Here is a 15,088-nt window from a genome sequence, read left to right on the forward strand (position 1 = left end):
TGCCTCATGACGATGGCTCCTCACAGCCGTGACACTGCGGTCAAGCCAGCCCTCACTTAAAAAATCTTGGTCAAGCCAGCCCCCAAAAAAATTGCGAAGTTGCGCGTATTTCATAGATTACGGTAAAGGGTGATGTGGCCTGTGATTCCACATTTAAATCTAAATGGTGAACAGAATGAGTAAAAAGTAAATTATTACATTTTGTTACTTTTACACCGTTTTATATTTAGTCATTAAAAAAAATCCTCCTGATTGCACTGAATAATTTCACTATAGAATGGTAGAACACCACCTACAGATGTCACTCATGTAAGATCAAGAAGATCTGATGTGGCATTTCAAAGTAAAGGTCCCTCAAATTTCCATATTTGATTAACTTTATTCTATGTTTACAGGGTCATTAAAAAAAATCCTCCTGATTGCACTCAATAATTTCACTACAGTATGGTAGAACACCACCTAGAGATGTCACTCAGTCAAGATCAAGAAGATCTGATGTGGCATTTCAAAGTAAAGGTCCCTCAAATTTCCATATTTGATAAACTTTATTCTATGTTTACAGTGTCATAAATAAAAATCCTCCTGATTGCACAGGATAATTTCACTACAGAATGGTAGAACACCACCTACAGATGTCACTCAGTCAAGATCAAGAAGATCTGATGTGGCATTTCAAAGTAAAGGTCCCTCAAATTTCCATATTTGATAAACTTTATTCTATGTTTACAGTGTCATAAATAAAAATCCTCCTGATTGCACAGGATAATTTCACTACAGAATGGTAGAACACCACCTACAGATGTCACTCAGTCAAGATCAAGAAGATCTGATGTGGCATTTCAAAGTAAAGGTCCCTCAAATTTCCATATTTGATAAACTTTATTCTATGTTTACAGTGTCATAAATAAAAATCCTCCTGATTGCACAGGATAATTTTACTACAGAATGGTAGAACACCACCTACAGATGTCACTCAGTCAAGATCAAGAAGATCTGATGTGGCATTTCAAAGTAAAGGTCCCTCAAATTACCATATTTGATAAACTTTATTCTATGTTTACAGTGTCATAAATAAAAATCCTCCTGATTGCACAGGATAATTTTACTACAGAATGGTAGAACACCACCTACAGATGTCACTCAGTCAATATCAAGAAGATCTGATGTGGCATTTCAAAGTAAAGGTCCCTCAAATTACCATATTTGATAAACTTTATTCTATGTTTACAGTGTCATAAATAAAAATCCTCCTGATTGCACAGGATAATTTCACTACAGAATGGTAGAACACCACCTACAGATGTCACTCATGTAAGATCAAGAAGATCTGATGTGGCATTTCAAAGTAAAGGTCCCTCAAATTTCCATATTTGATCAATTTTATTCTATGTTTACAGTGTCATTAAAAAAAATCCTCCTGATTGCACTCAATAATTTCACTACAGTATGGTAGAACACCACCTATAGATGTCACTCAGTCAAGATCAAGAAGATCTGATGTGGCATTTCAAAGTAAAGGTCCCTCAAATTTCCATATTTGATCATTTTTTTTTCTATGTTTACAGGGTCATTAAATAAAATCCTCCTGATTGCACTCAATAATTTCACTACAGTATGGTAGAACACCACCTAGAGATGTCACTCAGTCAAGATCAAGAAGATCTGATGTGGCATTTCAAAGTAAAGGTCCCTCAAATTACCATATTTGATAAACTTTATTCTATGTTTACAGTGTCATAAATAAAAATCCTCCTGATTGCACAGGATAATTTCACTACAGAATGGTAGAACACCACCTACAGATGTCACTCATGTAAGATCAAGAAGATCTGATGTGGCATTTCAAAGTAAAGGTCCCTCAAATTTCCATATTTGATCAATTTTATTCTATGTTTACAGTGTCATTAAAAAAAATCCTCCTGATTGCACTCAATAATTTCACTACAGTATGGTAGAACACCACCTATAGATGTCACTCAGTCAAGATCAAGAAGATCTGATGTGGCATTTCAAAGTAAAGGTCCCTCAAATTACCAGATTTGATCATTTTTTTCTATGTTTACAGGGTCATTAATAAAAATTCTCCTGATTGCACTCAATAATTTCACTACAGAATCCTATAACATCACCTACAGATGTTACTCATGTAAGATCAAGAAGATCTGATGTGGCATTTCAAAGTAAAGGTCCCTCAAATAACCAGATTTGATAAACTTTATTCTATGTTTACAGTGTCATAAAAAAAATCCTTCTGATTGCACTGAGTAATTTCACTACAGAATGGTAGAACACCACCTACAGAGGTCACTCAGTCAAGATCAAGAAGATCTGATGTGGCATTTCAAAGTAAAGGTCCCTCAAATTACCAGATTTGATCAACTTTATTCTAGGTTTACAGGGTCTTTAAAAAATCCTCCTGATTGCACTCAATAATTTCACTACAGAATGGTAGAACACCACCTACAGATGTCACTCAGTCAAGATCAAGAAGATTTGATGTGGCATTTCAAAGTAAAGGTCCCTCAAATAACCAGATTTGATCAATTTTACTGTATGTTTACAGTGTCATTAAAAAAAATCCTGCTGATTGCACTCAATAATTTCACTATAGAATGGTAGAACACCACCTACAGATGTCACTCATGGAAGATCAAGAAGATCTGATGTGGCATTTCAAAGTAAAGGTCCCTCAAATTTCCATATTTGATCATTTTTTTTCTATGTTTACAGGGTCATTAATAAAAATCCTCCTGATTGCACTCAATAATTTCACTACAGAATGGTAGAATACCACCTAAATGTGTCTCTCAGTCAAGATCAAAAAGATCTGATGCATTATTTCAAAATAAAGGTCCATCAAATGACCAGATTTGATCAATTTTACTCTACATTTACAGTGTCATTAAAAAGAATCCTTCTGATTGCTCAGAATAATTTCACTACAGAATGATAGAATACCAACTAAAGGTGTCACTCTGTCAAGATCAAGCAGATGTGATGTGCCATTTCAAAATAAAGGCCCTCTAAATTATCATTTTGATCAATTTTACTCTGCATTTACACTGTCATTAAAATGAATCCTTCTGATTGCACAGAATAATTTCACTACAGAATGGTACAATACCACCTAAAGGTGTCACTCAGTCAAGATCAAGAAAATGTGATGTGTCATTTCAAAATAAAGGTTCCTGAAATTACTAAAATATGGAGTAATAATCAAAAAAATGTTTAGTCCACTACAGACCTTTCTATATGTCTGTGGAGTTGCTGCACCTAAATAAAACACTTCGATTCCTGTTTTCAGAAGCTAGACAGAAATTAAATTAAAAAAATAAAACAATGGACATAAGAATACAATCACAGAATTAAAAAAGCATAATGTCTTAAGTAGAATTAAGGAATGAATAACATATAAGAGCTATACAGTTGCTTTATAAAAAGTAAAGTGAAATAAAACAGAGTATCAAATGTTTTGCGCTATATTCATATTCACAGTTCTGTATAGTATCTGTATATGAATGTGGACTGCTGATGACCAGAGTTTCTTTGGGAGTAGTGCTGGCTGTACACGCAATATTCTGTACATCTAGGTGGTCTGCTGATGTGTGGGTTTTACTAGGAGCAGTGTGGGTTGTGTAGTCTAACAGCAGTGGAAAAGATGAAGAAAACTATGAAGACTAAAGTGAAGAAACTATTGACTGTAGCAGCTGTCCAGTGCTGTCTAAGTATATTGCCATCTCTTGCACTGGGTCCAAGAGGTTTATCAGGACAGACCAGGCCCTCTTAATGAGTTGGTCATTCTGCTTCCTGTCTGCAGTCAAGATGCTGCTGCCCCATTATCATTCCATTGCTTAGTAAACCTTGATGTTTTATCATTTATTCAGCAGGTTGCTGCTGAACAATGAATGGGAATTAGTTCAAATAAGCAAACGTCTTCCTAGAATTGATTAAAACAATAAAACAGGGGCATTGGAAAGCCGTTTGCCCCAAATCCCACACACATGCCTAACATTGTATTGTATCTTCTAGGAGGTCAGGCAGTGTTCTTCTTCTTCTTTCTGCTATTCCCGTTTAGGGGTCGCCACAGCGGATCAAACTCCTCCATCTGGCCCTGTCTTGAGTGTCCTCCACTGACACACCAGCCACTCTCATATCCTCTTCCACTGCATCCATAAACCTCCTCTTAGGTCTACCTCTCCTCCTCTTGCCTGGAAGTTCCATCCTCAAGACCCTCCTACCAATATACCTCTCCTCCCTCCTCTGTACATGTCCAAACCACCTCAATCTCGCTTCTCTAACTTTATCTCCAAAACATGCTACATGTGCTGATCCTCTAATAAACTCATTTCTAATCCTATCCTTCCTCGTCACTCCAAATGAGAATCTCAACATCTTCATCTCAGACACCTCCATCTCCCTCACCTGTCTCTTTGTCAGTGCCACTGTCTCCAGTCCATACAACATAGCAGGTCTCACTACTGTCCTATAGATCTTTCCTTTCATTCTTGCTGACACCCTTCTATCACAGATCACCCCAGACACTTTATGCCATCCACCCCAGCCTGCCTGCACTCTCTTCTTTACCTCTCTTTCACTTCCTCCATTACTCTGTACCCTTGACCCTAAGTAGGTAAACTCGTCAACCTTCACCAAATCAACTCCTTGTAACTGGACCTGTCCACCGTCTGCCCTCTCATTCACACACATGTACTCTGTTTTACTCCTGCTCACTTTCTCCAAAGCATATCTCCATCTTTCCAAGCTCACCTCCACCTGCTCCCTACTCTCACTACAGATCACAATGTCATCAGCAAACATCATAGTCCAAGGGGACTCCTGCCTAACGTGCCTAACCTCGTCGTCTGCCCATGACAATTGCAAACAGGTGTCATATTCTGCCCTGCTTCATTCTTGTCTTTCTGTCTTTGTTTTCATTGTCCTGTCAGTGCCATGTGCCTGTGTTTACATTTCTGCCATGTGCTCCTAGTGTCCGCCCACTGTCACCGCACCTCACACGCTCATGAATGAATGAATGAATGAATGTTCAATTTATATAGCGCCTTTCAGGATACCCAAGGCGCTTTACAATTTTAACACTGGCAAACTCCCTTATCCAGAGCGACTTACATTTTTAGCTCTTTTTTTTAACATACAAGTGAGCAATTGAGGGTTAAGGGCCTTGCTCAGGGGCACCTCAGTCATGGCCTCAGGTCTGGGAATCGAACCTACGACCCTCCGGTCACAAGACCAGTTCCCTAACCACCAGGCTTCAGAGGTTCCAAACTTCAGAGGTTCCTGCCCTTTGTTTCTAATTGGGATTATGTGGCTGAACACATTGAGCTACCGGGGATGACAAGTCTCACACAACCAATCACACACAACGGCAAGAAGCAGCAGCCAACTGCGCACTCTCTACCAGGATCCACAGCCCCCTGTGGGACTGAATGGGGTGCAGGAAGGGGAGAGAGGACAGACCCTAGTGACAGAGCACCATCCACCACTGGACATACAAGCATAGACACTCAGACAACAGACACAGATACACACTCAGGGAGAATTTGTCTGGGACTGCCAATTTACCTAACTTCCATGTCTTCGGACTGTGGGAGGGAACCGGAGACCCCGGAGGAAACCCACGCAAACACGGGGAGAACATGGAAACTCCACTCAGATAGGGACTTGAACCCAAGACCCCAGTGCAGAGAAGCAAACATGCTTTCAGTTGCTCTGGTTGTCTCCCTCTTGTTAGCCCCAGCTGTTTGTCATTTGTGCCTGTATATATCCCTGGTTGTTTGCCTTATATTTGCTTGGAGTTTTTTATTATTTTATTGATTTGCCAATAAGTCAGTATTTCTACTTTAATTTTGTCTTTGTTCTCTTGGTTTGTTTGTTTCTTGCACTTGCATCCTGCCTCCTCAGATCACCTGATGTGATAGAAGGTAACTCAGGATAACAGGTGGGCAATGATGTCATTAAATGAGATACATTTATTGATAATGATAGACAGACTGTGACGGGCAGGTGTGAGCAACGAAAAGGAAGCGATCACGCCAAGTCTCAGGGAAAAAGGATGGTTTAATAGAAAGTGTGCAAACCAAAACCCGTGCAATAGATCCAAATTAAGGATATAATGACCAGCGGTCAACTGGTACAAAGACAAGACCTATATAGACAGACAAACGACCATCAGGTGGGAACGGATCACGGGCTCCGCCCACCTGAGGGGCGTACACGACATCACAAAACAACAACAACACAGCCGCTGTGGACGGAGGCGACCGGTAGGGGGCCGCCTCACCGTGACACAGACTACTTAGAGTAGTCTCTCTATATATAAAGAGTCCATATGAAAGAAAGTCTGGAATACAATAAGGGATGTTATTGGTTCAGTAAATTGTTATTATTATTATTATTTAATATTATAAAATATTACAAATATTTTACATATACACTTTATTTTGAAATGGCACATAACATCTGCTTGATCTTGACAGAGTGACACCATTAGGTGGTATTCTACCATTCTGTAGTGAAATTATTCTGTGCAATCAGTGGGATTCCTTTTAATAACAGTGTAAATGCAGAGTAAAATTGATCAAAATGATAATTTAGTGGGCCTTTATTTTGAAATGGCACATCACATCTGCTTGATCTTGACAGAGTGACACCTTTAGTTGGTATTCTATCATTCTGTAGTGAAATTATTCTGAGCAATCAGAAGGATTCTTTTTAATGACACTAAATGTAGAGTAAAATTGATCAAATCTGGTCATTTGATGGACCTTTATTTTGAATTGACACATCAGATCTTCTTGATCTTACATAAGTGACACCTGTAGGTGGTATTCTACCATGCTGTAGTGAAATTATTCTGTGCAATCAGGAGGATTCTTTTTAATGACCCTGTAAATATAGAGTAAAATTGATCAAATCTGGTCATTTGATGGACCTTTATTTTGAAATAATGCATCAGATCTTTTTGATCTTGACTGAGAGACACATTTAGGTGGTATTCTACCATTCTGTAGTGAAATTATTCTGTGCAATCAGGAGGATTCCTTTTAATAACAGTGTAAATGCAGAGTAAAATTGATCAAAATGATAATTTAGTGGGCCTTTATTTTGAAATGGCACATCACATCTGCTTGATCTTGACAGAGTGACACCTTTAGTTGGTATTCTATCATTCTGTAGTGAAATTATTCTGAGCAATCAGAAGGATTCTTTTTAATGACACTAAATGTAGAGTAAAATTGATCAAATCTGGTCATTTGATGGACCTTTATTTTGAATTGACACATCAGATCTTCTTGATCTTACATAAGTGACACCTGTAGGTGGTATTCTACCATGCTGTAGTGAAATTATTCTGTGCAATCAGGAGGATTCTTTTTAATGACCCTGTAAATATAGAGTAAAATTGATCAAATCTGGTCATTTGATGGACCTTTATTTTGAAATAATGCATCAGATCTTTTTGATCTTGACTGAGAGACACATTTAGGTGGTATTCTACCATTCTGTAGTGAAATTATTCTGTGCAATCAGGAGGATTCCTTTTAATAACAGTGTAAATGCAGAGTAAAATTGATCAAAATGATAATTTAGTGGGCCTTTATTTTGAAATGGCACATCACATCTGCTTGATCTTGACAGAGTGACACCTTTAGTTGGTATTCTATCATTCTGTAGTGAAATTATTCTGAGCAATCAGAAGGATTCTTTTTAATGACACTAAATGTAGAGTAAAATTGATCAAATCTGGTCATTTGATGGACCTTTATTTTGAATTGACACATCAGATCTTCTTGATCTTACATAAGTGACACCTGTAGGTGGTATTCTACCATGCTGTAGTGAAATTATTCTGTGCAATCAGGAGGATTCTTTTTAATGACCCTGTAAATATAGAGTAAAATTGATCAAATCTGGTCATTTGATGGACCTTTATTTTGAAATAATGCATCAGATCTTTTTGATCTTGACTGAGAGACACATTTAGGTGGTATTCTACCATTCTGTAGTGAAATTATTCTGTGCAATCAGGAGGATTCCTTTTAATAACAATGTAAACATAGAGTAAGATGTATCAAATCTGATAATGTGGAGTGCCTTATTTTGAAATGATACATCAGATCTTCTTGATCTTGACTGAGTGACATCTCTAGGTGGTGTTCTACCATACTGTAGTGAAATTATTGAATGCAATCAGGAGGATTTTTATTAATGACCCTGTAAACAGAAAAAAAATGATCAAATCTGGTTATTTGAGGGACCTTTACTTTGAAATGCCACATCAGATCTTCTTGATCTTAGCTGAGTGACACCTTTAGGTGGTGTTCTACCATTCTGTAATTAAATTATTCAGTGCAATCAGAAGGATTTTTTAATGACCCTGTAAACAGAAAAAAAAATTGATTAAATCTGGTAATTTGAGGGACCTTTACTTTGAAATGCCACATCAGATCTTCTTGATCTTACATAAGTGACATCTCTACGTGGTGTTCTACCATTCTGTAGTGAAATTATTGAGTGCAATCAGGAGGATTTTTATTTATGACACTGTAAACATAGAATAAAGTTGATCAAATATGGTAATTTGAGGGACCTTTACTTTGAAATGCCACATCAGATCTTCTTGATCTTGACTGAGTGACATCTATAGGTGGTGTTCTACCATACTGTAGTGAAATTATTGAGTGCAATCAGGAGGATTTTTTTTAATGACACTGTAAACATAGAATAAAATTGATCAAATATGGAAATTTGAGGGACCTTTACTTTGAAATGCCACATCAGATCTTCTTGATCTTACATGAGTGACATCTGTAGGTGGTGTTCTACCATTCTGTAGTGAAATTATCCTGTGCAATCAGGAGGATTTTTATTTATGACACTGTAAACATAGAATAAAGTTAATCAAATATGGTAATTTGAGGGACCTTTACTTTGAAATGCCACATCAGATCTTCTTGATCTTGACGGACAGACATCTGTAGGTGGTGTTCTACCATTCTGTAGTGAAATTATCCTGTGCAATCAGGAGGATTTTTATTTATGACACTGTAAACATAGAATAAAGTTTATCAAATATGGTAATTTGAGGGACCTTTACTTTGAAATGCCACATCAGATCTTCTTGATCTTGACTGAGTGACATCTCTAGGTGGTGTTCTACCATACTGTAGTGAAATTATTGAGTGCAATCAGGAGGATTTTTTTTAATGACCCTGTAAACATAGAAAAAAAAAGATCAAATATGGAAATTTGAGGGACCTTTACTTTGAAATGCCACATCAGATCTTCTTGATCTTGACTGAGTGACATCTATAGGTGGTGTTCTACCATACTGTAGTGAAATTATTGAGTGCAATCAGGAGGATTTTTTTTAATGACACTGTAAACATAGAATAAAATTGATCAAATATGGAAATTTGAGGGACCTTTACTTTGAAATGCCACATCAGATCTTCTTGATCTTACATGAGTGACATCTGTAGGTGGTGTTCTACCATTCTGTAGTGAAATTATCCTGTGCAATCAGGAGGATTTTTATTTATGACACTGTAAACATAGAATAAAGTTTATCAAATATGGTAATTTGAGGGACCTTTACTTTGAAATGCCACATCAGATCTTCTTGATCTTGACTGAGTGACATCTCTAGGTGGTGTTCTACCATACTGTAGTGAAATTATTGAGTGCAATCAGGAGGATTTTATTTAATGACCCTGTAAACATAGAAAAAAAAATGATCAAATATGGAAATTTGAGGGACCTTTACTTTGAAATGCCACATCAGATCTTCTTGATCTTGACTGAGTGACATCTATAGGTGGTGTTCTACCATACTGTAGTGAAATTATTGAGTGCAATCAGGAGGATTTTTTTTAATGACACTGTAAACATAGAATAAAATTGATCAAATATGGAAATTTGAGGGACCTTTACTTTGAAATGCCACATCAGATCTTCTTGATCTTACATGAGTGACATCTGTAGGTGGTGTTCTACCATTCTGTAGTGAAATTATCCTGTGCAATCAGGAGGATTTTTATTTATGACACTGTAAACATAGAATAAAGTTTATCAAATATGGTAATTTGAGGGACCTTTACTTTGAAATGCCACATCAGATCTTCTTGATCTTGACTGAGTGACATCTCTAGGTGGTGTTCTACCATACTGTAGTGAAATTATTGAGTGCAATCAGGAGGATTTTTTTTAATGACCCTGTAAACATAGAAAAAAAAAAGATCAAATATGGAAATTTGAGGGACCTTTACTTTGAAATGCCACATCAGATCTTCTTGATCTTGACTGAGTGACATCTCTAGGTGGTGTTCTACCATACTGTAGTGAAATTATTGAGTGCAATCAGGAGGATTTTTTTTAATGACCCTGTAAACATAGAAAAAAAAAGATCAAATATGGAAATTTGAGGGACCTTTACTTTGAAATGCCACATCAGATCTTCTTGATCTTGACTGAGTGACATCTATAGGTGGTGTTCTACCATACTGTAGTGAAATTATTGAGTGCAATCAGGAGGATTTTTTTTAATGACACTGTAAACATAGAATAAAATTGATCAAATATGGAAATTTGAGGGACCTTTACTTTGAAATGCCACATCAGATCTTCTTGATCTTACATGAGTGACATCTGTAGGTGGTGTTCTACCATTCTGTAGTGAAATTATCCTGTGCAATCAGGAGGATTTTTATTTATGACACTGTAAACATAGAATAAAGTTTATCAAATATGGTAATTTGAGGGACCTTTACTTTGAAATGCCACATCAGATCTTCTTGATCTTGACTGAGTGACATCTCTAGGTGGTGTTCTACCATACTGTAGTGAAATTATTGAGTGCAATCAGGAGGATTTTATTTAATGACCCTGTAAACATAGAAAAAAAAATGATCAAATATGGAAATTTGAGGGACCTTTACTTTGAAATGCCACATCAGATCTTCTTGATCTTGACTGAGTGACATCTATAGGTGGTGTTCTACCATACTGTAGTGAAATTATTGAGTGCAATCAGGAGGATTTTTTTTAATGACACTGTAAACATAGAATAAAATTGATCAAATATGGAAATTTGAGGGACCTTTACTTTGAAATGCCACATCAGATCTTCTTGATCTTACATGAGTGACATCTGTAGGTGGTGTTCTACCATTCTGTAGTGAAATTATCCTGTGCAATCAGGAGGATTTTTATTTATGACACTGTAAACATAGAATAAAGTTTATCAAATATGGTAATTTGAGGGACCTTTACTTTGAAATGCCACATCAGATCTTCTTGATCTTGACGGACAGACATCTGTAGGTGGTGTTCTACCATTCTGTAGTGAAATTATCCTGTGCAATCAGGAGGATTTTTATTTATGACACTGTAAACATAGAATAAAGTTTATCAAATATGGTAATTTGAGGGACCTTTACTTTGAAATGCCACATCAGATCTTCTTGATCTTGACTGAGTGACATCTCTAGGTGGTGTTCTACCATACTGTAGTGAAATTATTGAGTGCAATCAGGAGGATTTTTTTTAATGACCCTGTAAACATAGAAAAAAAAAGATCAAATATGGAAATTTGAGGGACCTTTACTTTGAAATGCCACATCAGATCTTCTTGATCTTGACTGAGTGACATCTATAGGTGGTGTTCTACCATACTGTAGTGAAATTATTGAGTGCAATCAGGAGGATTTTTTTTAATGACACTGTAAACATAGAATAAAATTGATCAAATATGGAAATTTGAGGGACCTTTACTTTGAAATGCCACATCAGATCTTCTTGATCTTACATGAGTGACATCTGTAGGTGGTGTTCTACCATTCTGTAGTGAAATTATCCTGTGCAATCAGGAGGATTTTTATTTATGACACTGTAAACATAGAATAAAGTTTATCAAATATGGTAATTTGAGGGACCTTTACTTTGAAATGCCACATCAGATCTTCTTGATCTTGACTGAGTGACATCTCTAGGTGGTGTTCTACCATACTGTAGTGAAATTATTGAGTGCAATCAGGAGGATTTTATTTAATGACCCTGTAAACATAGAAAAAAAAATGATCAAATATGGAAATTTGAGGGACCTTTACTTTGAAATGCCACATCAGATCTTCTTGATCTTGACTGAGTGACATCTATAGGTGGTGTTCTACCATACTGTAGTGAAATTATTGAGTGCAATCAGGAGGATTTTTTTTAATGACACTGTAAACATAGAATAAAATTGATCAAATATGGAAATTTGAGGGACCTTTACTTTGAAATGCCACATCAGATCTTCTTGATCTTACATGAGTGACATCTGTAGGTGGTGTTCTACCATTCTGTAGTGAAATTATCCTGTGCAATCAGGAGGATTTTTATTTATGACACTGTAAACATAGAATAAAGTTTATCAAATATGGTAATTTGAGGGACCTTTACTTTGAAATGCCACATCAGATCTTCTTGATCTTGACTGAGTGACATCTCTAGGTGGTGTTCTACCATACTGTAGTGAAATTATTGAGTGCAATCAGGAGGATTTTATTTAATGACCCTGTAAACATAGAAAAAAAAAAGATCAAATATGGAAATTTGAGGGACCTTTACTTTGAAATGCCACATCAGATCTTCTTGATCTTGACTGAGTGACATCTATAGGTGGTGTTCTACCATACTGTAGTGAAATTATTGAGTGCAATCAGGAGGATTTTTTTTAATGACACTGTAAACATAGAATAAAATTGATCAAATATGGAAATTTGAGGGACCTTTACTTTGAAATGCCACATCAGATCTTCTTGATCTTACATGATTGACATCTGTAGGTGGTGTTCTACCATTCTGTAGTGAAATTATTGAGTGCAATCAGGAGGATTTTTTTTATGACACTGTAAACATAGAATAAAGTTAATCAAATATGGTAATTTGAGGACCTTTACTTTGAAATGCCACATCAGATCTTCTTGATCTTGACTGAGTGACATCTGTAGGTGGTGTTCTACCATTCTGTAGTGAAATTATTCAGTGCAATCAGGAGGATTTTTTTTAATGACACTGTAAATATAAAACGGTGTAAAAGTAACAAATGTAATAATTTAAATTTACTTTCAAGGTTTTCATTTTCATAGACATTAAATACAGTTTGAGTCATGATTTATTAGTTCTGAATTAAACGATTTACTTGTGGAATTAAATGTGGAATCACAGGCAGCATCACCCATTACCGTAATCTATGGTATACGCGCAACTTCGCAATTTTTTCGGGGGCTGGCTTGACCAAGATTTTTTAAGTGAGGGCTGGCTTGACCGCAGTGCCGTGACACCCTTTCCTCTTGAGTCTGGCCCTTTATGATTCTTAATGGAAAAATTCTTTATAGGAAATATGAGTGCAGTTTATCACCAAACCATTATAAGCCATTCTATCTTCTACACCAGGGGTGCTCATTACGTCGATCGCGATCGACCGGTCGATCGCGAAGGAAGTGTCGGTCGATCGCGAAGGAATGTGCGTAGATCGCGTCACATAAAATAGTAGTAGATGAATCGCACATCTGCACTGACGGTTGTATTTCGATTGACAATCACGGTAGCCAATCTGCAATCCACTCAACAAATTACGTTCGCCCCCCCCTCAACATATTACGTTCGCCACCCCCCCCCCCCCCCCCCCCCCCCCCCCGCTCAACAAATTACGTTCGCCGCCACCCCGGTAGATCTTTCTGACTGGGTCATCTTATAAGTAGCTCGCAAGCTGAAAACTGTGGGCACCCCTGTTCTACACCTTCATGTTCTGATAATAAAAACAACAAACTTCAGTGAACAGAAGAACTGTAGTGAGAAGCTCCACTTGAAAAGACCCTGTTTGCTGTGGAGACTCACTCGGTCTGCGAATTTTAGACATACCAGAAACAGTCAAACTAACCATACCCTCAAACTAACTCCAAACTAACGCCACTAACAGTGGCACGTAGAGTAAAGGAATACATTACAAAGTTTAGACAGACAGAAGAGCTGAAACAGACGACGTATTCGTGCAGGACAGCAGGGCTGTAGGAGCCTGGCTGCACTGTCTGGCACTACTCCATGGTGTGAACCCTAGCAGGATGTGTGTCCTGCTGAAGGCGAGGCGGCTCAGGTAGCCAGTCTAACTGAAATACATTTGGATTGCTACGAGCTGCTTTTTTACACTGACAGTATTCCAGCAGTTTTGCACATAGTAAACAGAACACACGGGGTTTTGTTTGGCACACCGATGAAAAGGGAGTTTATCGGACATTTGCATTTTTTTTGTAAAGTCACCTAAACAAAGGAGTCTGTAAAACTCGCACGCTGGATGCAGAGATAACTAATTACATACTGCCATGTTTCTGTTAAGCATGGACGTTTATTTTGTAGAAAATAATTGTAAAGACGCATCGTAGGCAAGTTTACTCTACATTATGAAATGAGCGAATCCCTTATACGCAAATCCTTTTGAATGATGAGGGAAACGGGCTTGACCACACCAGCCATGCTGACCAGCTACTGTATTTCATGAAAATCACTTTGCAGTACTCACAGAAGAAAGAAAGTTACAGGGTCATAGCCCAGATTTCAGTTATGCAGCGCATGTTTATTTCGAAAATATATATAAGAAAATATATATAAGAAAATATAAGTTTATTATAAAATTATTCATTATTAAGTGAAAATCGCGTGTTTATTCCACTTTAAAAACATTTGTTTCATACTGTATGACGAAAAGGACCCCGCTCTAAACGTGTATGAAAACATAATTAAAACAGCGATAATATCTTACCTGTGGGAAAATTTGTGAAGCAAATCCCAAGATATGATAGAAAAAGTATAATGCTGCCGGGGCAGCTGAGGATCGCAACCATCGTTGGAGAGAAAGACAACACTGGGTTATAGGATCAGCAGAGCGGCAGAACTCTTATTAACTTTAGAGCGAGCCATAAGCGTCCACGAGCCTATCACACGCACGAGCCTATCACACGCACGAGCATGTCCTACGCGCTTCCTGCTGAGAAGGGGGGTATTAACTAACTATGAAGTAACAGCTAGTCGT

At 37.3% G+C, this 15,088-nt stretch overlaps 2 protein-coding genes across 7 annotated transcripts in view; one reads left to right on the top strand and one right to left on the bottom strand.

Moving 5' to 3' along the window:
- tfpia (tissue factor pathway inhibitor a) overlaps positions 1-15,000 on the bottom strand; it is a 37,605-nt gene extending 22,605 nt beyond the window's left edge. For 3 of the 6 annotated variants that reach the window (XM_077002286.1, XM_077002285.1, XM_077002284.1), the window contains exon 1: positions 14,819-15,000. In XM_077002286.1, coding sequence (XP_076858401.1) covers positions 14,819-14,900 — 82 coding nt within the window. In that variant the 5' untranslated portion in view covers positions 14,901-15,000. The remainder of the gene's footprint in view (positions 1-14,818) is intronic. The other 3 variants (XM_077002289.1, XM_077002287.1, XM_077002290.1) reach the window with 3 other exon arrangements.
- The window catches only part of gulp1a (GULP PTB domain containing engulfment adaptor 1a), a 350,639-nt gene that overhangs the window by 244,995 nt on the left and 90,556 nt on the right, over positions 1-15,088 (top strand). The window lies entirely within an intron of this gene.

The sequence above is a fragment of the Brachyhypopomus gauderio genome, chromosome 4, assembly GCF_052324685.1.
Source record: "Brachyhypopomus gauderio isolate BG-103 chromosome 4, BGAUD_0.2, whole genome shotgun sequence".
Classification (NCBI taxonomy): domain Eukaryota; kingdom Metazoa; phylum Chordata; class Actinopteri; order Gymnotiformes; family Hypopomidae; genus Brachyhypopomus; species Brachyhypopomus gauderio.